At 44.9% G+C, this 25,332-nt stretch overlaps 1 protein-coding gene across 1 annotated transcript in view; it reads right to left on the bottom strand.

Annotated features, from left to right (window-relative positions):
- LOC129706504 (catenin delta-2-like) overlaps positions 1 to 25,332 on the bottom strand; it is a 1,547,539-nt gene that overhangs the window by 220,238 nt on the left and 1,301,969 nt on the right. Inside the window, exon 12 of the mRNA XM_055650854.1 lies at positions 23,009 to 23,128. Within this exon, the coding sequence (XP_055506829.1) occupies positions 23,009 to 23,128 (120 nt within the window). The remainder of the gene's footprint in view (positions 1 to 23,008; positions 23,129 to 25,332) is intronic.

The raw sequence follows: 25,332 nt of genomic DNA, 5'->3' as shown, positions 1-25,332 counted from the left end.
GGGGATCTTAAACTATTTTCTGGAAGTGTTAAACCAAGACCATATATCCCCTCTTCAAAACCTCCTTGAGCTCTATCACAACAAAGAGAAACTTCCCCCACTCACCGAACCTAGACTTGGTAAAGTCACTCCCATCCGATTCAGCCTTGTAAAGTCCTTCCCCACCAATCCCAGTGCCCTATCTAGATTTATAGTTAAACCCAATCAAACATATGACTGATTGCTAATTCATCACACTTGGCTGTTAAGAAATGACTGCCTCATTTTCAATATTTCAGCAAGGACATCACTTCATTAAAATGCTTCAACGGCTGCAATATGCTTTGCAATGTCAGATGTTATTGAAGATGTTGGGCAAATACAAATTCATTATTTTACTTTACGTGAGCAGGTTAAACTGTGATCACAACAGAACACAAATAGCCCTTTTTATAATTCAAGGCAAAAACTTATAGGAATAGAAATATAGAAAATAGGTGCAGGAGTAGATCATTTGGCCTTTCGAGTCAGCACCGCCATTCAATATGATCATGGCTGGTCATCCAGAATCAGTACCCTGCTTTTTCCACATATCCCTTGATTCCGTTAGCCCTATGAGCTAAATCTAACTCTCTCTTGAATACATCTAGTGAATTGAATTCCACTGCCTTCTGTGGCAGAGAATACAACAGATTCACAATTCTCAGGGTGAATTTCTTACCCCTTATTCATAAACTGTGACCCCTGGTTCTGGACTCCCCCAACATTGGGAACATTTTTGCTGCATCTAGCCTGTCCAATCCCTTAAGAATTTTATGTGTCTTTATAAGACCCCCTCTCATCCTAAATTCCAGTGAATATAAGCCCAGTCGATCCAATCTTTCATCATATGTCAGTCCCTCCATCCCGGGAATTAACCTGGTGAACCTACAAGAATGTCCTTCCTCAAATTAGGAGACCAAAACTGCACACAATACTCCAGATGTGGTCTCACCAGAGCCCTATACAACTGCAGAAGGACCTCTTTACTCCTAAACTCAAATCCTCTCGTTATGAAGGCCATCATGCCATTAGCTTTCTTCACTGCCTGCTGTACCTGCATGTTTATTTTCATTGATTGGTGTACAAGAACACCCAGGTCTCGTTGCGCTTCCTTTTTCCTAATCTAACCCCATTGAGATAAAATCTGCCTAGTTTTTCTTGCCGCCAAAGTGGATAACCTCACATTTATCTATATTATACTGCATCTGCCATGCACCTGCCCACTCACTCAACCTGTCTAAGCCACCCTGCAACCTCCTAGCATCCTCTTCGCAGTTCACACTGCCACCCAGCTTTGTGTCATCTGCAAATTTGCTAGTGTTACTTTTAATCCCATCTAAATCATTAATATATATTGTAAATAGTTGTGGCCCCAGCACCAAGCTTTGTGGCCCCCACTAGTCACTGCCTGCCATTGTGAAAGGGACCCGTTTATTCCTACTCTGTTTCCTGTCTGCCATCTAATATTCTCTATCCACATCAATACTGAACCCCCAATACCATGTGCTATAATTTTGCCCACTAATCTCCTGTGTGGGCAAAATTAGACTTTCTGAAAGTCCAGATACTCTACATCCACTGGCTCTCCTTCATCCATTTTACTTGTCACATCCTCAAAAGATTCCAGAAGATTAGTCAATCAGGATTTCCCTTTCATAAATCCATGCTGTCTTGGACCAATCCTTTTACTGCTATCCAAAGACGCCATTAGTACTTCTTTAATAATTGACTCCAGCATCTTCCCCACCACCAATGTCAGGCTGACTGGTCTATAATCAGCCATGATCACAATGAATGGCGGTGCTGGCTCGAAGGGCCGAATGGCCTCCTTCTGCACCTATTTTCTATGTTTCTATAATTAATCTTGAAAAGTGGGATAACATTAGCTACCCTCCAATCCACAGGGACTGATCCTGAATCAATAGAACATTGGAAAATAATCACCAATGCGTCCACTATTTCTAGAGCCACCTCCTTGAGTACCCTGGATGCAGACCATCAGGCCCTGGGGATTTATCAGCCTTCAGTCCCATCAGTCTGCCCAATACTATTTCTCACCTAATGCAAATTTCTTTCAGTTCCTCTGTCTCCCTAGACCCTCTGTCCCCTAGTACATTTGGGAGATTGTTTGTGTCTTCCTTAGTGAAGACAGAACCAAAGCACCTGTTCAACTCTTCTGCCATTTCCTTGTTCCCCATAATAATTTCACCTGTGTCTGCCTTCAAGGGACCCACATTTGTATTTACTAATCTTTTTCCCTTAACATACCTAAAGAAGCTTTTACTATCCTTTGTTCTATTCTTGGCCAGATTACCCTGATACATCATCTTTTCACCACATATTGCCCTTTTTGGTACCTTTTGTTGCCCTTTGAAAGTTTCCCAATCCTCGGGCTTCCTGCTACTCTTTGCTATGTTATACAACCTTTTAGTTTAGTTTTATTCTATCCCTAACTTCTCTTGTCAGCCACGGTTGCCTCCTACTCCCCTTAGAATCTTTCTTCCTCTTTCGAATGAAATGATCCTGCATCTTCTGAATATGCCCAGAAATTCCTGCCATTGCTGTTCCACTGTCCACCCAGGATCCTTTTCCAGTCTACCTTGGTCAGCTCCTCTCTCATGCCTTCATAGTCCCCTTTGTTCAACTGCAACAGTGACACCAGATTTAACCTTCGCCCTCTCATTTGCTGCACCCATCCCTAATTTCCTTCGAGCCTGCACCGCCATTCAATATGATCATGGCTGATCATCCAACTCAGTATCCCGTACCTGCCTTCTCTCGATACCCCCTGATCCCTTTAGCCACAAGGGCCACATCTAACTCCCTCTTAAATATAGCTAATGAACTGGCTTCAACTACATTCTGTGGCAGAGAATTCCACAGATTCACCACTCTCTGTGTGAAAAATGTTTTTCTCATCTCAGTCCTAAAAGACTTCCCCCTTATCCTTAAACTGTGACCCCTTGTTCTGGGCTTCCCCAACATCGGGAACAATCTTCCTGCATCTAGCCTGTCCAACCCCTTAAGAATTTTGTAAGTTTCTATAAGATCCCCCCTCAATCTCCTAAATTCTAGTGAGTACAAGCCGAGTCTATCCAGTCTTTCTTCATATGAAAGTCCTGACATCCTAGGAATCAGTCTGGTGAACCTTCTCTGCACTCCCTCTATGGCAAGAATGTCCTTCCTCAGATTAGGAGACCAAAACTGCACGCAATACTCCAGGTGTGGTCTCACCAAGACCCTGTACAACTGCAGTAGAACCTCCCTGCTCCTTTTGCTATGAATGCTAACATACCATTCGCTTTCTTTACTGCCTGCTGCACCTGCATGCCTACTTTCAATGACTGGTGTACCATGACACCCAGGTCTTGTTGCATCTCCCCTTTTTTCCTAATCGGCCACCATTCTGCCCTCATTTTACGGCCCTCTGTCGCCCTGCATTGGTCCCATCCCTCTGCATTCTCTTTCCCGTTAACTGCACGCATACGCTTCCACCCGCCCCCTCCCGACTATTTAGTTTAAACCCACCCTTGTAGCACTAGCAAACCTGCCTGCTGGAATGTTGGTCCCCCTCTAGTTAAGGTGCAACCCATCTCTTTTGTACAGGTCACCCCTGCACCTAGAAGAGATGCCAGTAATCTAGAGATCTAAATCCATGCCCCCTGCACCAACCCCTCAGCCACACATTCAACTCCCCTATCTCCCTGTTCCTACCCTCAGTAGCCCGAGTTACTCGAAGCAACCCAGAGATAACCACCCTGGAGGTCCAGCTTTTCAGCCTCCCACCCAGTTCTCTATACTTGCACGCAGAACCTCCTTCCTCTTCTTACCCATGTCATTTGTGCCTACATGCACAACTACTTCCGGCTGCTCCCCTTCCCTCTGGAGGATGCCCTGCAGTCAGTTTGTGACAACTTGGACCCTAGCACCAGGGAGGCAACACACTATCCTCAAGTCCCGCCTGTTTCCACAGCATCTCCTGTCCGCACCACTGACTATGGAGTCACCCACATCTATGTCTCTGCCTGACGTCGGTCTCGCCGGGCGAGCCTCAGCTCCAGGATTCAAGTCACAGACCAATCTGCCACTTGGACTGGAAGTGTTGTCTGCCCCGACCAAGAGTGTACCTGTTTTCAAGAGGTACATCCACTGAGATCTCCTTCACTGGCTTCATCCCCTTCCTTGCTGTGTCTAACCGTCACACCTCCTGTACTCCAGGAGTGACGACCTGATTGTAGGTCCTGTCCAAGAAGCTTTCGTTTGCTCGGGGTGTCTGCAGGCTGTCCAGCTGCTGCTCCACTTCCTTAACTTGGTCGTTGAGGAGGTGCAACTGGACACACAGTTCCTGCAGGTGTAGTGGTCAGTGACACCAACCATGCCCCTGACTTCCCACATCCTGCAAGAAACACACTGCCACCACATTCCTGCCGTCACTGCAATAAGTCATGTACACTAACTGGAGCCCCTTTGGCCAGTTAAGTCTGTGTGGGCATTTTGAACAAATAACCCAATTAGAAACACTCTTCTGCTCTTTCCCGATCATTATCTTTTTTTGCACTTTCAAGTTTTATCCAATTCCCTTTTGAAAGATCCAATAGCACCAGCTTTCACCAACTTTTTTGGCTGCCTGTTTTAAGTGAAGGCGTCACAAAACAACAATCCTTCAGATCTTGTGTCTTGGGTTAGCTGAGTTAGTCGGAATATTAGCTTTGTTCCTCTGCACTGCACTCCACTCGTGCGGAGGCACTAAACACTGCTTTGTTGCAATCATTGACTGGTGGATGACATCCTTGAACTATGGTCCTGGCTGCTGGTTCCAGAGTTCCAGACAACATTCCAAATATAATGCTTTATGAAGGAAGAGGCGATAGGTCTTTCCGATATTCGGATTGACATTCCTCCCACACTTTACATCGCCAGCTGCGGTGATCAATTTGTTATTATCTCAAGGGTGCCTGTCAGGTGCTGCTGGCACAGAATGAATGCTGCGATGTGGAGTACAGGCTCAGGCGTAAACATTGAAACCCTTACACTATTCTTAAATAAACTGTTCTTCTGCAGTTGTATAGGGCTCTGGTGAAACCACATCTGGAGCAGTGTGTACAGTCTCCTAATTTGAGGAAGGACATCCTTGTGATTGAGGCAGTGCAGCGTAGGTTCACGAAATTGATCCCTGGGATGGTGGGACTGTCATATGAGGAAAGATTGAAAAGACTAGGCTTGTATTCACTGGAGTTTAGAAGGATGGGGGGGGGGGGGGGGGGGGGGGGGGGGGGGGGGGGGGGGGGATCTTATAGAAACATATAAAATTATAAAAGGACTGGACAAGCTAGATGCAGGAAAAATGTTCCCAATGTTGGGCGAGTCCAGAACCAGGGGCCACAGTCTTAGAATAAAGGGGAGGTCATTTAAGACTGAGGTGAGAAAAAACATTTTCACCCAGAGAGTTGCGAATGTATGGAATTCCCTGCCACAGAGTGCAGTGGAGGCCAAGTCACTGGATGGATTTAAGAGAGAGTTAGATAGAGCTCAAGGGGCTAGTGGAGTCAAGGGATATGGGGAGAAGGCAGGCACGGGTTATTGATAGGGGACGATCAGCCATGATCACAATGAATGGAGGTGCAGGCTCGAAGGGCCGAATGGCCTCCTCCTGCACCTATTTTCTATGTGTCTATGTTACTATAATGTTCATGGTGATTCGTATCTTAATTCCATCTACTAGCCTTGGTTCAGGGAACCTGAATGGTTGAACCTAACAAAAAAAAAGTTCAATTTAATTTTGAAACTTTCAATGGACTCAAATCCCACAAGTTGGATGGTCAAGTTTCAGATTTCAACTCACTGTCAGGATATGCTTCCTCACAGTCTCAGTCTAATTTTAAGGTCATGCACTCAACTAAGAATATAGGCTCCGCGACCAGAGAATAACAATGAATGAATGAATAAGTGAATGAAAGAATATACTTTATTGTCACATGTGACAAGTCATGCGATATTCTTAGTTTCTTTCCATCATCACCTACACTTTAATTATCTGAAACACTTTAATTTGATCATCTATGCTTGATGTAACGCAAATTTAGTTAACTTGCTGTTTAATCAATATAACCCAAACAACTTCAATATATTTAAATGATTTGCTGGATTGGACATCAATGCAAGAGTTATTTATCTATAACCGAGAGAAAAAAGACAAAGAATCTGCATTTTACATCATCAGTTTTCAAGTTTACATTCTAATGGTAGCATTCCAGGTGAAACAAGTTCAGCTGTAACTACACTCCTTCCTCATCTTGTCAATGCTGGTAAAAGAGTTCAATTGAGCACGAGATTATCTGGGCAATCAACATGTGCCTTCGTATACTGGTTCAAGTAACTCACTTCAGCAGAAGGCAACATTAAAATCAACACAGCCCTGGATCCCTGGTCCCTAATCCCTTCCTTGCCATGCACTTGGTTCTCTAGCCCTAACCCTAACCCTAACCTCTCATATTTTCTAGAAATCCACCTGCTTTTGTTTTCATGCTCCCCTGAAACCTATTTCCCACACTCCCTTCAACATACCAAGTTATTATTCCATTGTATAATGTAGCATTTAAAATCAGTGAATAAAAAGCATGTTGGAATATTGATATGTATCTCATAGTCTGGATAGTTTACTAGGCTGGCACCAACATTCCAAGCAGGTTGGATTAATGTGGTTTAATGTATTATGAGCCTATTATATTCTGGTACAGATAATGTGTTTAACCTATGTCAACCGGGTGGTTGAAGGAAAATGTCACCAATAATCTTTTGACATTCTTTTTTGATATTTTCTATATCACCAATTCAAATCAAGTATTTTCTGGAAATGTATTATCTGTTCTGTATCACTAAATGGACTAGACTGTAATAACAGCACGTCAAGCTTTGTCTTCTGAATTATGTTCCATTGAAGTTAATGCATTTGAATTGTGAATATAAAGTATAACATGTCATTGTTAAAGGTTATATTTTACTTTTAAATTGAGCATTTAGAACCAGGAACGAACTTCTAGCCATGCATCTTGTGATAAATGAATGACAGAGACAAGTTACAGCAGCAGACACAGGTTCATGGTGAAGTGGAAATTTTCCTTGTGTGCAATGGGAGATATATGGACGATTTAACCTACTTGACATTATTTTCATCCACACAGAGTCAGTCCAGATTTTGTGAGAATACTGTTCATTGTATATACAAGGTACAAATTAGCAATGTTGTGGAACACTCCCCACTTGCCGAGATCAGAGCAGTGGCAATAATACTTGGGTAGCCCGGCACCATCTAAGCATGAAGCAGTCTGCTTGATGGCACCCCATCAACCACTAAACATTCGTTGCTTCTGCCACCAACTCAAAACAGCTGCAGTGTGCACAAAACCCACTGCAGTTATTTACTTCAGCACCTCCCAGACTATGCACCAGCAAGAAGGATGCGGGGAGCAGGCTCCCAGGTTTTCTGCCCAATATCCATCAACCAACATTACCCACTTCAGATTCACCCTCCAAGTCACCACAGACCTGACTTGGAAATATATAATGCCCTTCATCATTGCTGATGTAAATCCTGGACTTCCCTGTCCAACCACACTGCAGGAGTACCTTGATCAGAAGACTGCAGCAGTCAAGAAGGTATCTCACCACCGTGTTTTGAGGGAAATTAATGATAGGCTCTAAATACTGGCCTGCCAGTGACCACAATGTCACAAGAATAAATTGAATACAAAATCACAGTGGCATCCTAAACCCAATGCATCAGAGTTCTCAATCTCACCAACAAAAGAAACAAACTAAAACAATATATCACTTGCGCATAGTCGCCTGTAATCATCCCACCAGCCCAGCTTTTGTTACAGAGATGTGCCAACAGGACATGAGACTGCGTGGTCTTTAGGATCAGGCTGTATTTTTCCTCTCAGGTGGAAGCAGGCCATGGCATGGCAGGGAGGTTCTACTGCAGGTGTACAGGGTCTTGGCGAGCCCACACCTGGAGTATTGCGTACAGTTTTGGTCTCCTAATCTGAGGAAAGACATTCTTGCCATAGAGGGAGTACAGAGAAGGTTCACCAGACTGATTCCTGGGATGTCAGGACTTTCAACTGAAGAAAGACTGGATAGACCCGGCTTGTACTCGCTAGAATTTAGAAGATTGAGGGGATATCTTATAGAAACTTACAAAATTCTTAAGAGGTTGGACAGGCTAGATGCAGGAAGATTGTTCCCGATGTTGGGGAAGTCCAGAACAAGGGGTCACAGTTTAAGGATAGGGTGGAAATCTTTTAGGACCGAGATGAGAAAAACATTTTTCTCACAGAGAGTGGTGAATCTCTGGAATTCTCTGCCACAGAAGGTAGTTGAGGCCAGTTCATTGGCTATATTTAAGAGGGAGTTAGATGTGGCCCTTGTGGATAAAGGGATCAGGGGGTATGGAGAGAAGGTAGGTACAGGATACTGAGTTGGATGATCAGCCGTGATCATATTGAATGGCGGTGCAGGCTCGAAGGGCCGAATGGCCTACTCCTGCACCTATTGTCTATGTTTCTATTATTTGTCCTACAGGTTCAGGTTCTCCTGGTTGCTGGCCTTTTTTCCCCAACCATCACTAAAACAGATAATCTAAGTACAGTGTTACTTTTTGTCGGGTCTTGCCCTGTACCAAGAGGCTGTTGTATTTGTCTACAGTAAAATGAAACAACACTTCAATAGCTATGAAGCATTTAGGGCATTGCAGGATAGTGAAAGGCACTGCGGGGAAATCTGTTCAAAAATGATCATTTTAATACAAAATAGACAACCAGAGAATGAAAGAATAATAAAGTTACTTTGTGGTGATCTTTGGATCACTTTCTTTCAAACACATCCTTTTTCACAAATTGTTTCCTGCCTGGCAATTGAGAAAGCAATTATAAAATTAGCATGTCTGCCTTCCGCAAAGACCGCTCCCTCCGCAACTCCCTTGTCAATTCTTCCCTTCCCTCCCGTACCACCCCCTCCCCGGGCACTTTCCGTTGCAACCGCAAGAAATGCAACACCTGTCCCTTCACCTCCCCCCTCGACTCCATTCAAGGTCCCAAGCAGTCGTTCCAGGTGCAACAAAGGTTCACCTGTATCTCCTCCAACCTCATCTACTGCATCCGCTGCTCTAGATGTCAGCTGATTTACATCGGGGAGACTAAGCGGAGGTTGGGCGATCGTTTCGCCGAACACCTCCGCTCAGTCCGTAATAACCTACCTGAACTCACGGTGGCTCAGCACTTCAACTCCCCCTCCCATTCCCAATCCGACCTCTCTGTCCTGGGTCTCCTCCATTGCCAGAGTGAGCAACACCGGAAATTGGAGGAACAGCACCTCATATTCCGCCCGGGCAGCTTGCATCCTGATGGCATGAATGTTGAATACTCCCAATTTTGCTAGCCCTTGCAGTCTCCTCCCCTTCCTTAACCCTCGAGCTGTCTCCTCCCATCCCCCTGCCCTCGGGCTCCTCCTCCCCCCTTTTTCCCTCCCTCCTTCTCCCCCCCCCCCTGCCCTCAGTCTGAAGAAGGGTTTCGGCCCGAAACGTCGCCTATTTCCTTCGCTCCATAGATGCTGCTGCACCCGCTGAGTTTCTCCACCATTTTTGTGTACCTTATAAAATTAGCATCCTTGGTAACCCACAAAATATTCTTGGACTAAGAATCTTATGGGAAAATAAAACAATTATTTGACATCTCATAAATTCTTGGTGAAGCTAATTGGCCACAGACTATTAAGCACCTGACAATTATCTACAATAACTCATTTTAGTTGTCCAAATAATCTTCAAGAATACATAATGATGAACTTGAGTGATTAGTATAATCTTGTACCACATGTTAGAGTTACAATGTGCAAGCTTTATTTTATGATGTGATTTGTTGATGTTACAATGCATTTTAATTTGGATTGGGAAAACATCTGTTAACATCTCTCCTGCACACTTCACTGTAAAAAGTAAAGGGTTTTCAATTAATTCCCCATGGAATCACTGGTGAAATAATGTTGTCTGCAATATATTATTTCATTTTCTGGTTGTTTGCATGCACTGGATTAACTCCTTCCATGTTGGTTTGACAAACGGAGAGAGGGCCATAGCAAATGTATAACGATGGAAGTTGTTGCAATATTCCCTGCAGTCAAGTTCCAAGGAATCTAACATTACAATTGAGTTGTTCGTTCATCTGAAGAATCCACCTGCCTCCATTAACCACGCCTTTACAACATTCCCCCAAAGTAACTCCACAAAGGTAGCATTTGCAGTTAAGACTCAGCAAGTCAAACATCATCTGTGAAAAGAGTTAATGTTTCAGGTAAAGACACACACAAAATGCTGGAGTAGCTCAGTGGGACAGGCAGCATCTCTGGATAGAAGGAATGGGTGACGTTTCGGGTCGAGACCCTTCTTCAGACTCTTGACCCAAAACGTCATCCATTCCTTCTATCCAGACATACTGCCTGTCCAGCATTTTACTCCAGAATTTTGTATCTATCTTCAGTGTAAACCAGCATCTGCAGTTCCTTCCTACGCATATTGTTTCAGGTGAATGGCATTTCAACAGTCAATAGTCAAATGGTTCAAATGAAATACCCTTGATCTGAAATAACAATAACTCTATTTCTCTCTTCACAGATGTTGCCTGACCTGCTGGGTATATGTGGCATCATCTGCCTTTATCTCAGATTACCAGCATTTGCATGTTTTGTGCTTTTTAATTTAAGGTATCATGTGCTGTACTTTACGGAAATTAGGCAACAAAAGGCAAGTTATGACAGCACATTTTGTTCATGATTACAATTAAATGAATCTTTCAGTTGACTCTATCACAGTGAAACGTGTGTGTGTGTGTGTGTGTGTGTGTGTGTGTGTGTGTGTGTGCGCGCTTGTGTGTGTGTGTGTGTGTGTGTGTGGTGTGTGTGTGTGCGTATGTGAGTGTTTGAAATCACTGCAAAATCATGATGAAATATATTAATATTTCACATCTCTGAAGGTCTCTCCTGGTCCGAGAACACTGATGCAATTATTAAGAAAGCTCATCAGCGCCTCTACTTCCTGAGAAGATTACGGAGAGTCGGTTTGTCAAGGAGGACTCTCTCTAACTTCTACAGGTGCACAGTAGAGAGCATGCTGACCGGTTGCATCGTGGTTTGGTTCAGCAACTTGAGTGCCCTGGAGAGGAAAAGACTACAAAAAGTAGCAAACACTGCCCAGTCCATCATCGGCTCTGATCTCCCTTCCATCGAGGGGATCTATCGCAGTCGCTGCCTCAAAAAGGCTGGCAGTATCATCAAGGACCCACACCATCCTGGCCACACACTCATCTCCCTGCTACCTTCAGGTAGAAGGTACAGGAGCCTGAAGACTGCAACGACCAGGTTCAGGAATAGCTACTTCCCCACAGCCATCAGGCTATTAATCTTGGCTCGGACATAACTCTGATTATTAATAACCCATTATCTGTTATTTGCACTTTATCGGTTTATTAATTTATGTGTGTATATATTTATATTATGGTATATGGACACACTGATCTGTTTTGTAGTCAATGCCTACTGTGTTCTGTTGTGCTGAAGCAAAGCAAGAATTTCATTGTCTTATACAGGGACACATGACAATAAACTTTCTGGGGGATACTACTCTTGGGATACTGTGGGTATTGGTAGCACATTTACCTCTTGAACTATCCTATAGTGGGTTCAAATCCTATTCCAGCAAAATAAATCTAGGCTGATAATCGTGAAAAACAAAGGGAGTGTGAAATCGAGAAGGCTTATTTGTTCTTTCAAGTATACGTTAAACAGACCTTGGAAAAGAAAGGAGATTTATTCCCAATGTCTGAAATAATAGACACCTCAACCAGCATCACACAAACTGACTATCAGTCACGGCTAACTTGTTGAAACAAGGAACTCCAGATGGTGCTTTACACAAACGGACACAGAGTGCTGGAGTAACTCAGTGGCTCAGGTAGCATCTGTGGAGACCATGGATAGGTGCGTTTTCAGGTCGGGAGAAGACTCACAACCCGAAACGACATCTATTCAGCTCTTCAGAGATGCTGCCACAGTTGCTGTTACTCCAGTACCATGTATACTTTTATTACTACCATGTTCTTTGTAGGTGCTTGGCTGCTTGGCTTCCCACATTAGAATTGACCACATTAAAAAAAAATCATTGGATATAAATGATTTAGGGATAGATTAAAGTTGTGAAAGGTGCTAAATAAATGCAAGTCTCTCTTTGTTCCTGATCGGCCTCATCTATTCTCCTAATAGAGCTGCCAGCCATCCAACACTATGGGATGGGAAATCCTACAGGGCAGAGGTGCAGGCACAACCCAGGGGTAAAATAAAAGCAACACAAAAAATCATTGACTCCCAAGTTTTTCTTTTCTAGTTGTGAAAATATTGGTGCTGGGGGCAAGTTAGCTAAGAACCAAGAACAATAATAAGGTAGTATAGAATCTATTCACTTTGCAATGGCCATTTGGCAGTAAGGCCAGTGATATTATTATGTGGTAGGATTCGTTTCAGCAATGATATCCTGGAAAATGCATAGCTGGAGTTGGCAACCCCATACCTTAGCACTGCCATCAATGTCAGTGGTCATAAATGATAGGAGCAGAATTAGGCCAGTTGGCCCATCAAGTCTACTCTGCCATTCAATCATGGTTGATCTATCTCTCCCTCTCAGCCCCATTCTCCTGCCTTCTCCCCATAACCCCTGACACCCGTACTGATCAAGAATCTATTCATCTCTGCCTTAAAAATATCAATTGACATGGCCTCCACACCCTTCCATGGCAATGAATTCCACATTATGGAATATGGTGCTATGCAATTTGACATTGGTGAATCAGTTGAGTACATGTGGCACAGGCTTTTTGCCTGTCATTTCTTGGATGCTTGTATACTGGCTAACTTTAGCAAATTATAATAAAGTGAAACATAGAAACATAGAAAATAGGTGCAGGAGTAGGCCATTCGGCCCTTCGAACCTGCATCGCCATTCAATATGATCATGGCTGATCATCCAACTCAGTATCCTGTACCTGCCTTCTCTCCATACCCCCTGATCCCTTTAGCCACAAGGGCCACATCTAACTCCCTCTTAAATATAGCCAATGAACTGGCCTCAACTACCTTCTGCGGGAGAGAATTCCACAGATTTACCACTCTCTGTGTGAAAAAAGTTTTCCTCATCTTGGTCCTAAAAGATTTCCCCTTTATCCTTAAACTGTTCTGGACTTCCCCAACATCTGGAACAATCTTCCTGCATCTAGCCTGTCCAACCCCTTAAGAATTTTGCACGTTTCTATAAGATCCCCCCTCAATCTTCTAAATTCTAGCGAGTACAAACCGAGTATCCAGTCTTTCTTCATATGAAACTCCTGACATCCCAGGAATCAGTCTGGTGAACCTTCTCTATACTCCCTCTATGGCAAGAATGTCTTTCCTCAGATTAGGAGACCAAAACTGTATGCAATACTCCAGGGGTGGTCTCACCAAGACCCTGTACAACTGCAGTAGAACCTCCCTGCTCCTATACTCAAATCCTTTTGCTATGAATGCTAACATACCATTCGCTTTCTTCACTGCCTGCTGCACCTGCATGCCTACTTTTAATGACTGGTGTACCATGACACCCAGGTCTCGTTGCATCTCCCCCTTTCCTAATCGGCCACCATTCAGATAATAATCTACTTTCCTGTTTTTGCCACCAAAGTGGATAACCTCACATTTATCCACATTATACTGCATCTGCCATGCATATGCCCACTCACCCAGCCTATCCAAGTCACCTTGCAGCTTCCTAGCATCCTCCTCACTGCTAACACTGCCCCCCAGCTTCGTGTCATCCGCAAACTTGGAGATGTTGCATTCAATTCCCTCGTCCAAATCATTAATATATATCGTAAATAGCTGGGGTCCCAGAACTGAGCCTTGCGGTACCCCACTAGTCACTGCCTGCCATTGTGAAGGATCCGTTTACTCCTACTCTTTGCTTCCTGTCTGCCAGCCAGTTCTCTATCCACATCAATACTGAACCCCCAATACCATGTGCTTTAAGTTTGTATACTAATCTGTTATGTGGGACCTTGTCGAAAGCCTTCTGAAGTGAGGTATATTAACAGCACAACATGCCACAGAAGTAATGAGGTGAAAAGAGCAATGTTTTTACAGACAATTGTAATAAATGTTGGAAACCTATATGAACAAAGCAAGAGTCATAGAGTCATAGAGTGATACATTGTGGAACAGGCCCTTCGGCCCAACTTGCCCACACCGGCCAACATGTCCCAGCTACACTAGTCCCACCTGCCTGTGTTTGGTCCATATCCCTCCAAACATGTCCTATCCATGTACCTGTATAACTGTTTCTTAAACATTGGAATAGTTCATCATCAAGTTCACCAACAACATCACCATTGTGGGACGTATCACTGATGGGGACGAGTCAGAGTATAGAAGTGAGATCGACCGATTGACCAAATGGTGCCAGCACAACGACCTGGCTCTCAACACCAGCAAAACCAAGGAACTGATGGTGGACTTTGGAAGGGGTAGGATGGGGACCCACAGTCCCGTTTATATCAACGGGTCGATGGTGGAGAGCTTCAAATTCCTGGGCGTGCATATTTCTGAAGATCTTTCCTGGTCCGAGGACACTGACGCAATTATAAAGAAAGCACATCAGCGCCTCGACTTCCTGAGAAGATTACGGAGAGTCAGTATGTCAAGGAGGACCCTCTAACGTCTACAGGTGCACAGTAGAGAGTGTTGTGTCCTGCAGTCACCACTAGAGGGCTCTGTCTCGAAATGAATGTTTCCTCAGGGAGGGATCTGCAGGCCTTTAGCGGCAGCCATGTTGGCGTGAAATAAATACACTTCGGGTTCTGTACACCAAGGGTTGTTTGTGAGTCATTTAGCCCTTGAATGCAACATCTGGCAATGAGGATGGCTGGTTTAACCCTCGCTGCCCCATCTCCGTTCTTGATGAAACTCCAGGATACGCTGGTATGAAATTTTCAAGACATACCTGATCGCAAGTGGCCTGGATGGCGCGGCCATTTTGGACATTCGCCGCCGAGCGATTCTGCTGCATTGCCTGGGAACGGAGGGACAGCGAATCTTTGCGCAGCTCGATAGTGCTGCAACGAGTGAGTACAGTACCGCTGTTAATGCACTGGGCAAATATTTCGTCCCAATGACCAGTGTGCTGATCATAAGATACCGATTTCACCAACGGTCACAGCGACAGGGCGAACCAGTGAAGCAATTTGCTTGTGCATTGATAGAACTGGCTGCAAAGTGCAATTTTGGAGCACTGACTGATGAGCAGTTTTGGAGCACAGACTGATGGACAGAGACCAGGTGATCAAAGAGACTTCTGTCCCGCAGATTAGAGAGTGCCTTCTCATGGAGGATAATGCTCTCACACTCGAAAAGGCACAAGCGTTAGCTGTGCAAATTGAAAGTGCAATGCATAACGCCGAGGTGCTCAAACAACAGCCGATGGCATGTTCTGTGGGAGCATTTAGTCCTGCATCGCATCAGATGAACACAGCACCAGTGGAGGGGAATCGAAACACAATTGCTCAAACAAGCAGTGTCCGAATTGTGGCTGGACACAAGCTCCAGGGGAATGTCTAGCGTACGGTAAACGATGCAACGAGTGATCAAAGCTGAATCACTTCGAGAAAGTCTGCCGGTCATCGAAGGAGAAGGTCCATGTAGCCATGTAGACAATGGATCTCCGGGTGGACATGATGTATATTCCATTCAGGACAGGGCTGACCAGGATGTTCGGTCAACAGGGACTTTCAAAGACTGCATGGTCGAGATCACTGGGACCTCGGTATGGCTTCTCATATATGTGGGGCGAAGGTATCTATTTTGAGCGTCGACCTCTACAAAAGGTATTTTTCGGATTACCCACTTGCTCCACTGAGGAACACTCTTCACGCTTATGATGGTTCAACCATACCCACGAGAGGGCTAGTGACCGTTCCTGTCTGCTACAATGGAGTTAAGCTCGATAGCTTCACAGTCCACATCGCAGAAGGAGAGAGTCTGATGGGAGTCAATTTGTTTGATCAACTAGAGTTCAAGCTTCAGGACTCAACCGGAATGAACATCAATGTGATCAGTGACGTGGACTATGGGCAGAAGTACCCCTCTCTTTTCTCGGGTTTTGGGATAGTTAAAGGGTACTGCCACGCACCTCATGTAGACACATCAGTCCGGCCGGTTTCACAACGCCTACCGTTTTCCATTCGTGCGGAAGTCTCAACGGAACTGAAACGACTCGAAAAGGATGGTATCATTGAGCGCATCGATTCATCCCCTTGGATATGGAATTTGGTCATCGCACGACGCAAGAACGGTGAACTCGGGCTGTGCATCGATCTCAAATCGGTCAACAAAGCCACCATTCCGGACAAATACCCTCTGCCAACAGTACAAGAGCTGGCTGCGTCGTTCCATGGTTCAATGGACGTATGAGCAGGACTTTGCGTTCAACACGCTGAACGACAAAATAGCATCTCCGCCTGTTCTCGCACACTTCGACCCAAGTGCGGAAACGTACGTCACAACAGATGCTTCCTATATGGCGATCGGAGCAGTGTTCTCGCAGAGTATCGATGGAAGCGAACAACCGATCGCATTCGCGTCCCGTCCCTTGACTACAACCGAACACAAGTACTCCACCGGGGAACGTGAAGCATTAGTGAACATGAACACTGGCTCGTATACCTATACGGGAGACCATTCACTCTCCGTACAGATCACCAAGCACTAACTACGTTGTTGGACACATCAGACTCAGGACACCGTCCTCTCAGGATCTACAGATGGTCCGATCGCCTTCACCAGTACAACTGCAAAGTAGAATATCTCGCAGGTTCAAGCAATCGGATCGCAGCCATGCTCAGTCGGGTCCCAACGGTGGCACCCACAAGCACACGTGATAGCGACACTTCAAGTGACATCGACGAATACGTTCTTGGCGGTGATTTTGCACGCGATGGCGAATCTCGTGACGCTGGGAGAGCTGAAAGCAGAGTGGACAGCTGACGGCACACCGCAAATCGTCTGCCAGTATCTCAGGACAGACTGGCCCAAGGAGAGGACTTGGTTCCATACCACTGGGTACGCCACGAACTGGCAGTGTTTGACGATACGCGCGTCACGCGCCGAACTCGAGTGATTATACCCAAATCACTGCAACACCGCGTGTTACAACTGGCACACGAAGGACACCCGGGCATTGTTAAGATGAAACAACGGTGTCGCGAGGCAGTATGGTGGCCAGCAATAGATCGTCACGTAGAAGATTCCGTTAAAAATTGTGAAGCATGCACAATTAGTGATAAAGCAACAAAGCCAAGTCCTGCCCCTCTTCAGACAATCCCACAGCCGGACAAACCATGGAGGCACTTGAAAGTCGACATCTCCGGAGAGGTGCAAGCTGCATCAAGAAGCTAGCGGCTTCTACATGTACACGATCCCCACAGCAAGTGGCCTGGGATCGCAACTACTTCCTCAGTCACGACAAGCTCGATCATCGTGATTCTCGAAAAACGGTTCACTAAATGGGGACTGACAGAGGTCATAATGACTGACAACGGCCCTCAGTTCATATCTGACCAATTCTCCATATTTCTCACGAGCCACGACATTCAACATCAGCGGACGTCGAGATACAACCCCCAATCGAACGGCGGGGTTGAACGATTCAATCGTGTGATCAAGGAATGCATAAAAGCCAGCATGTCGGAGGGGAAAACGTTCGAACAGTCAATCCATATTCTCCTCAGATCCTACAGATCCACACCACACACGTTGACTGGGTAAACGGCAGCAGAGCTGATGGGAGGGCGAAACCTGCGAACAAAACTGAATGCTCTTCAGCCATCATCGTACCCAAACCCAGACACAAAAGCGAGGGCGGAAATGACAGCGCACAGCCAAGCGAAAGGGAAAGCGTACTGCCAAACGCAGAGGACGAGCGCCACGGTTCAAGGTCGGCGGCTGGGTACGACAGGCAGCATAAACTCACAAGCGCACACGCCAAGCCGATACAGATTAAACGGAGATTCGGCGAGAACGCGTACCTCCTCCAAGATGACACCAGATGGAACGCGAGTCGTCTCATTACAAGTAGGCAGGGACAGGAAGAATACAAATTGGACACTTTTCCCTACCATCGAGGGGATCTACCACAGTCGCTGCCTCAAAAAGGCTGGCAGCATCATCAAGGACCCACACCATCCTGGCCACACACTCATCTCCCCGCTACCTTCAGGTAGAAGGTACAGGAGCCTGAAGACTGCAACGACCAGGTTCAGGAATAGCTACTTCCCCACAGTCATCAGGCTATTGAACTCAACTCAAACAAAAGTCTGAACTTTAATAGCCTATTGCACTTTATATGCTGATTTATGTGTGTATATATATTCAATGGTATATGGACACACTGATCTGTATTTATTTATGACTACTATATTCTGTTGTGCTGAAGCAAAGCAAAAATGTCATTGTCCTATCTGGGACACATGACAATAAACTCTCTTGAATCTTGAATATAGTCCCAGCCTCAACTACTTCCTCTGGCAGCTTGTGCCATACATCCACCACCCTTTGTGTGAAAACATTACCCCTCAGATTCCTATCAAATCTTTTCCCCTTCACCTTAAACCTATGTCCTCTGGTCCTCGATTCACCTACTCTGGGCAAGAGACTCTGTGCATCTACTCAATCTATTCCTCTCATGATTTTATACACCTCTATTAGATCACTTCTTATCCTCCTGCGCTCCAGGGAATAGAGACCCAGCCTACTCAACCTCTCCCTATAGCTCACACCCTCTAGCCCTGGCAACATCCTTGTAAATCTTCTCTGTACCCTTTCCAGCTTGACAACATCTTTTCTATAACAAGATGCCCAGAACTGAACACAACAAGTCATAGAGTGGTAATTATCTAGTAACCAGGGAGGATACCAGTATAAGTTCCATCTCAGCTTTGTGTTAACATAGAAACATAGAAAATAGGTGCAGGAGGAGGCCATTTGGCCCTTCGAGCCAGCACCGCCATTCATTGTGATCATGGCTGATCGTCCCCTATCAATAACCCGTGCCTGCCTTCTCCCCATATCCCTTGAATCCACTAGCCCCTAGAGCTCTATCTAACTGGATCTTAAATCCATCCAGTGACTTGGCCTCCACTGCCCTCTTTGGCAGGGAATTCCATAAATTCACAACTCTCTGGGTGAAAACGTTTTTTCTCACCTCAGTCTTAAATGACTTCCCCTTTATTCTAAGACTGTGGCACTTGGTTCTGGACTCGCCCAACATTGGGAATATTTTTCCTGCATCTAGCTTCTCCAGTCCTTTTATAATTTTATATGTTTCTATAAGATCCCCCCTCATCTTTCTAAACTCCTGTGAATACAAGCCTAGTCTTTTCAATCTTTCCTCATATGACATGTGCCAGGGTATCTTTAATGCTCATTTAAGAATGTTGATGTAGCCTCTGATGGTGTCATCTAAAGCCGGGTTTTTCTCCCCGAGCACTGTAGCACTGCTCTGGCATGCAGTCAAGACTACTTTTTTTAACATTTCAAAGAAACAAACTCCAAATGACCAGAAGGTGAAATCTACGAGTCTCATTAAGACTGCACTGGATTGAAAAAGTTATACATAACAAAAAAAGAAGGCCAAATTTGTCCAAGTCACTAGATTTGTGGCTCCCTATCTAGTGAAGACAAAGCCCATTGGTCTGGTGGACATTTGAAAGTGGTTACTTCCATTGGGCAGTTGTTTTGCTGAACGTATTTGGGCATCATGGGTTCCACCCTGTGTTGACCAAGAGTTCAGCTTATCGATTCTTAGGATGTTGGCACCAGTTAACAAATCCACCGTTTGTTGTCTTTCCTAACGTTTCCTCAAGAAGGTTGTGGTCAGGTAAATTCTAGCTTGAACAGCTGCTGTTGGAAGGTGAATGGACCCCAACAATGTTATTAGATAGCTTCCTTGATTTGGATAGACACAAAATGCTGGAGTCACTCAGCGGGACAGGCAGCATCTCTGGATAGAAGGAATGGGTGACGTTTCGGGTCAAGACCTTTCTTTTGTTCTTGAAATCAGAAGAGTGTGCGATGTGCCAGGCACCCGTATGCCTGTTGACATTGTCTATTTTGGATGATAGAAGTTGCAGGTATTGGACTTGCTCAGTCTGAAGCTTGGATGGATTAGTATGATACATTCTTACTCAGTGCATTCTGTGGCAATGGGGAGTATGGTTGCTTAGGGTGGTTTTCAATAGACCACACGCATTATTCTAGATGTACTAAGACAGCATGTTAAGACATAAATACAGAGCACTAAGCAATCACAAGAGTAGCAATCCTCTCACCCCTTCCAAATACATTTTCAGACCTCAACTCTGTTGCAATACGAAAATGCCCAGCATAGGATACAGATAGGGTTATGCAGCAGCTCGGTGCCTTGTAATCTAATACATGTTCCCTGTCAGTATCTGAGAACAGCGCCAGCAATCAGCAGGGAATGCATGGGAAACCTCAAGATAGGTATAGCACACAAAACATATTGTTCAGCACCTCATTTGGTGAAAGCTTGCAAAAGGCCAAAATGCCTTGCTCTCTCCCCACAAATCTGCCTCAAATATTTTATCTATTTTGTCCCTTATAGGTATGTCTGTCCTGGTCCCTCAGCAATTTCATTCTTCAAAACCTTCTTCTTTATGAGACTGCTCCTAAATCTCTCCTCATTCTCATTGTGAGTCAGAAGTGGATCAATCTCATCTCCATACCAGAGAACCAGGGTTCATTGTATCTGACATAAGTTCATAAGAGCAGAACTAGGCCATTCGGCCCATCGAATCAACTCTGCCATTCAATCATGGCTGATCTATCTTTCCTTTTCAACCAAATTCTCCTGCCTTCTCTCCGTAACCTTTGACCCCCTTATTAATCAAGAACCTGACACTCTGCCTTAAAAAAAAAACCCAATGACTTGGCCTCCACAGCCGAATTGTACTGATTCACCTCCCTCTGTCAAATCGGAATAGAGTTTGGAAAACTCAAATGTCCTGAGACATTAGAGTCAAGTTCTCCCACTCCACCTGGTTGAGTGAAACACCTGTCCCTTGAAGAAGCTGCCGAGAGTGGATCCTATTTAAAGCAATGGGTGGGGATTTTAAAGGTTGCTAGATTAATCAAACTTTCTAAGCTCGCTCACCTTCCAACCGAGCACAGGTAATGAACTGCCCAGAGGGTTACGTATTGTCCAATATAACAGAGGTGTGTCTTATCGCCTACCAAATGTTGTCATTCTCCATCAGAAGGTTCTACCTGAGAGGTTGAAGACAAACAATTGCAAATGTGGGCAATAGAGGCCACAAATGACAGAAGATGTTTAATGCCGATCAACCAACACAGATACTGATTGTGACAGTTACTTCTTCTTCACGCAAACCTAAGACGAGAGGGGACAGATGTAAGAGAGACTTCACGGGCATCATTTCCATTCAAAGGGTAGTCAGTACCTGGAATAAGCTGCATAGATATGAAGCTAGAGAAGCGGATGCAATTGTGACTTTCAAAAGACATTTGGACAAATAAATGGAAAGGAAGGGTTTAGAGGGATATAGTCCAAATGAAGGAAAATGGGACCAGTGTAGAATGACAACTTGGACGGCTTGGACAAGTTGGGCCGAAGGGCCTGTTTCCATGCAGAAAGAAGGAACTGCACATGCTTGTTTAATTAAAATGACACAAAATGCTGGAGTCACTCAGTTGGTCAGGCAGCATCTCTGGAAAATATGGATAGGTGATGTTTTGTGTCGTGATCCTTCTTCAGACTGATTCTGGGAGGAGGAGGGGGAGGAAAACTGGTAGAGAGGAAGAGCTGGGCAAAGCAGGGCAGGTAATAGGTGAACACAGGCATGGGAAGTTGTTGATAGCCAGATGTTTGGACAAATACCAGAGGTGAAGAAAAAGAAGGCGAGAGGCTAAAGGATTGAAGAGTTTCGAATAGTGAAGTCAGGGAATGGAATGTAAGTGGAAGGGGAGGGGAGGGAACCAGGGGGCTGTTGTTGGAGGTTACCTAACATTGGAGAATTCTATGTTGGAGAATGTTGTTGGGGAATTCAAGGTGCCTATTTCCATGCTCTTTGTCAATATCTAAGCATAGTACCAGGGAATAGCAAGGACTTATAGCACACAACAATATTCTTCAGTTCCTTCAATGACCAAGATCATAAGTAGATCATAAGCGATGAGTGGAATTTAGCCACTCGGCCATCATCTACTCTGCCATTCAATCGTGGCTGAACTATCTTTCACTCCTAACCCCATTCTCCTGCCTTCTCCCCCACAACTAATACTAACTCCACGTGTTATACTATCACTTGCTCCTTGCGGGACATTCTTTTTAATGTTTGGAACAGTGTCAGGTCTCCTCCTGTGATACCTTCACTTGCTCCTGTCACTTCTGCCACTGTTTCAAGGTCACCATCTTAAAGAACACACACACACTGGTGTTTTAGTGTCAGCTGATCAGAGCAGCACGCAGCCCTCTGCCGTCTGGTCCCACCGGAGGTGGCTGTGATAGGAAGAAGTGATGTTGAATAATGTCACATAGACCGTGACTGCAACCCAAAGTGGGGTCATCAAGCACCATTTACAATGCAGCCAAGTTGATTAAAAATGCTTTTAACATTAGTAGTTGTGAGCATGCCGACACTGTCAATTATAAGTTGCAGCTGTAATGTAGTGCTACAGACATGCATAGTCAACACTGAAAGCATTGCAAGGAAATGTGAGGGTGTGACTCAGGCCAGCGGGAGGTTTGCAATAGGGCTACCTGGCAATACGCTGTAGGATACAAATAGGGCCAATAACCAGGCAAATTGGGAAGGCTTACCTTGGCAGCTTCATTAAGGTGTGCCATCTTCTCTCACATCTCTTCCCTGGTGTTTCAGGTACTGCACGCTGGGTTGGGCCAGACCGCCACTTCCTGCAGGGTATGCTGCTTTGTTGAACTCTGGAGTGGCAAACAGAGCAACCCTCCTCACACCCAAGTCATAAAGCACCCACCTTCACTTCATCACTTATCAAGCAGGGCATCTTTGACCATTGCCCCTCCCAACTGGCCCATGCTGTTTCCTGCCTTGGCATCCAACACACCAGGTTAAAAGCTGCTCCAAAAAAGTCGGCAGAGAGTCTAAGGCAGGCTTCAAATCAATTACAAACGTTTTGAAGGCTGCTACCATATTTGTCCCATTTGTTGCCATTTTAAACTGCTGTGTTTCTTTAAGTGCGGATAACTGGATCAGAGATACAATTACGTCCCCACTTTCGAGCAACTTGAGGTTCTCAATTTACAGTTATTACCATATAACCCTATAACAATTACAGCACGGAAACAGGCCATCTCGACCCTTCTAGTCCGTGCCGAACATAGTTCTATTGGTAATATCTATATCCACATTTTTAACTGAAACTACCAAAGTATACTTGACAATTCTGTTAATTAATTGGTACACCAGTCCACGGTGGCAGGGATGGAGGAGGCGAGACAAGGGGAATGGAAATTGGGGCATAACTTTATGCAAGGGGTTTCCTGATGAATGTGGTATATAGGCATTTATAATGAAAGACACTGACACAGAAATGGCTGCAGGCCTGCCTGCGATTTACACCACATTCTAGATGCACACAGCTTGCTTTCCCACTGATTCTCCAGTGGGCCTGAAGTTGCACAATTCACCAGGGCACCATTAAACTCTGTGTTGCCTGCCATTGAGCACAAAAGTTCTGCTCTGTGAAGTTTTCCTGCAGTCAGTTTTGCAAGAGAATTCGGAAAGACTTTTGTTAAAAACACAGAATAAACTGCCTCATGCCATTTGCAAAGCTACTGTACCTGTCACTTTGTATTTATAAATATCACATAAATAATCGATCACATGCTCCTATCCTTACCACCACCCCCCCACTCTGGCCTTTTATTTTTCCAGCTGGATCAATGCACAGGCAGCATTCAAAGGGTGAAGAAGTTTCGGATGATCTAACCAAGGTCAGATTTACTAGAATGTTGCCTGGGTTTCAGCAACTAAGTTACAGAGAAAGGTTGAACAAGTTAGGGCTTTATTCTCTGGAGCGCAGAAGGTTAAGGGGGGACTTGATAGAGGTCTTTAAAATGATGAGAGGGATAGACAGAGTTGACGTGGATAAGCTTTTCCCACTGAGAGTAGGAAAGATTCAAACAAGAGGACATGATTTGAGAATTAAGGGACAGAAGTTTAGGGGTAACATGAGGGGGGACTTCTTTACTCAGAGAGTGGTAGCTGTGTGGAATGAGCTTCCAGTGGAAGTGGTGGAGGCAGGTTCGATTTTATCATTTAAAAATAAATTGGATAGGTATATGGACGGGAAAGGAATGGAGGGTTATGTTCTGAGCGCAGGTAGATGGGACTAGGTGAGAGTAAGTGTTTGGCACGGACTAGAAGGGTCGAGATGGCCTGTTTCCGTGCTGTAATTGTTATATGGTTATATGTATTTTGTTATTTATTTTAGGCATTGTAAGGGATGTAACGCTGAGGCTCTATAAGGCGCTGGTCAGGCCAAATTTGGTATACTTTTTGGAGCAATTTTGGGCACCATATCCGAGGAAGGATGTGCTGGCTCTGGAGAGGGCCCGGAGGATGTCTACAAGAATAAAACCTTGGAATGAGTAGGTTAAACTATGATGAGCGTTTGTTGGCATTGGGCCTGTACTCGCTGGACTTTAGAAGAATGAGCGGGGGCCTCATTGAAACAAACAGAATACTGAAAGGCTTGGATAGAGTGGATGTGGAGAGGATGTTTCCACCAGTGGGAGAGTCTAGGATTAGAGGTCGTAGCCTCAGAATTGAAGTGCGTTCTTTTAGGAAGGAGATGAGGAGGAATTTTAGTCTGAGGGTGGTGAATCAGTGAAATTCTTTGCCACAGAAGGCTGCGGAGACTAAGTCAGTGGATATATTTAAGGCAGGGATAGATAGATTCTTGATTAGTACGGGTGTCAGAGGTTATGTGGAGAAGCAGGAGAATGGGGTTAGGAGTGAGAGATAGATCAGCCATGATTGAATGGTGGAATAGACTTGACGTGCCAAATGGCCTAGTTCTGCTCCTATTACTTATGATCTTTGGCCCTGCACTTAAGAACTGAACCATTAAAGGGAGGGTGAATGATTTTGGATGCTAAGATAG

The sequence above is a fragment of the Leucoraja erinacea genome, chromosome 2 (genome assembly GCF_028641065.1).
Source record: "Leucoraja erinacea ecotype New England chromosome 2, Leri_hhj_1, whole genome shotgun sequence".
Taxonomy (NCBI): Eukaryota; Metazoa; Chordata; class Chondrichthyes; order Rajiformes; family Rajidae; genus Leucoraja; species Leucoraja erinaceus.
Note: the sequence above shows the minus strand (reverse complement) of the source record. Positions and strands in the feature narration are given on the sequence as shown.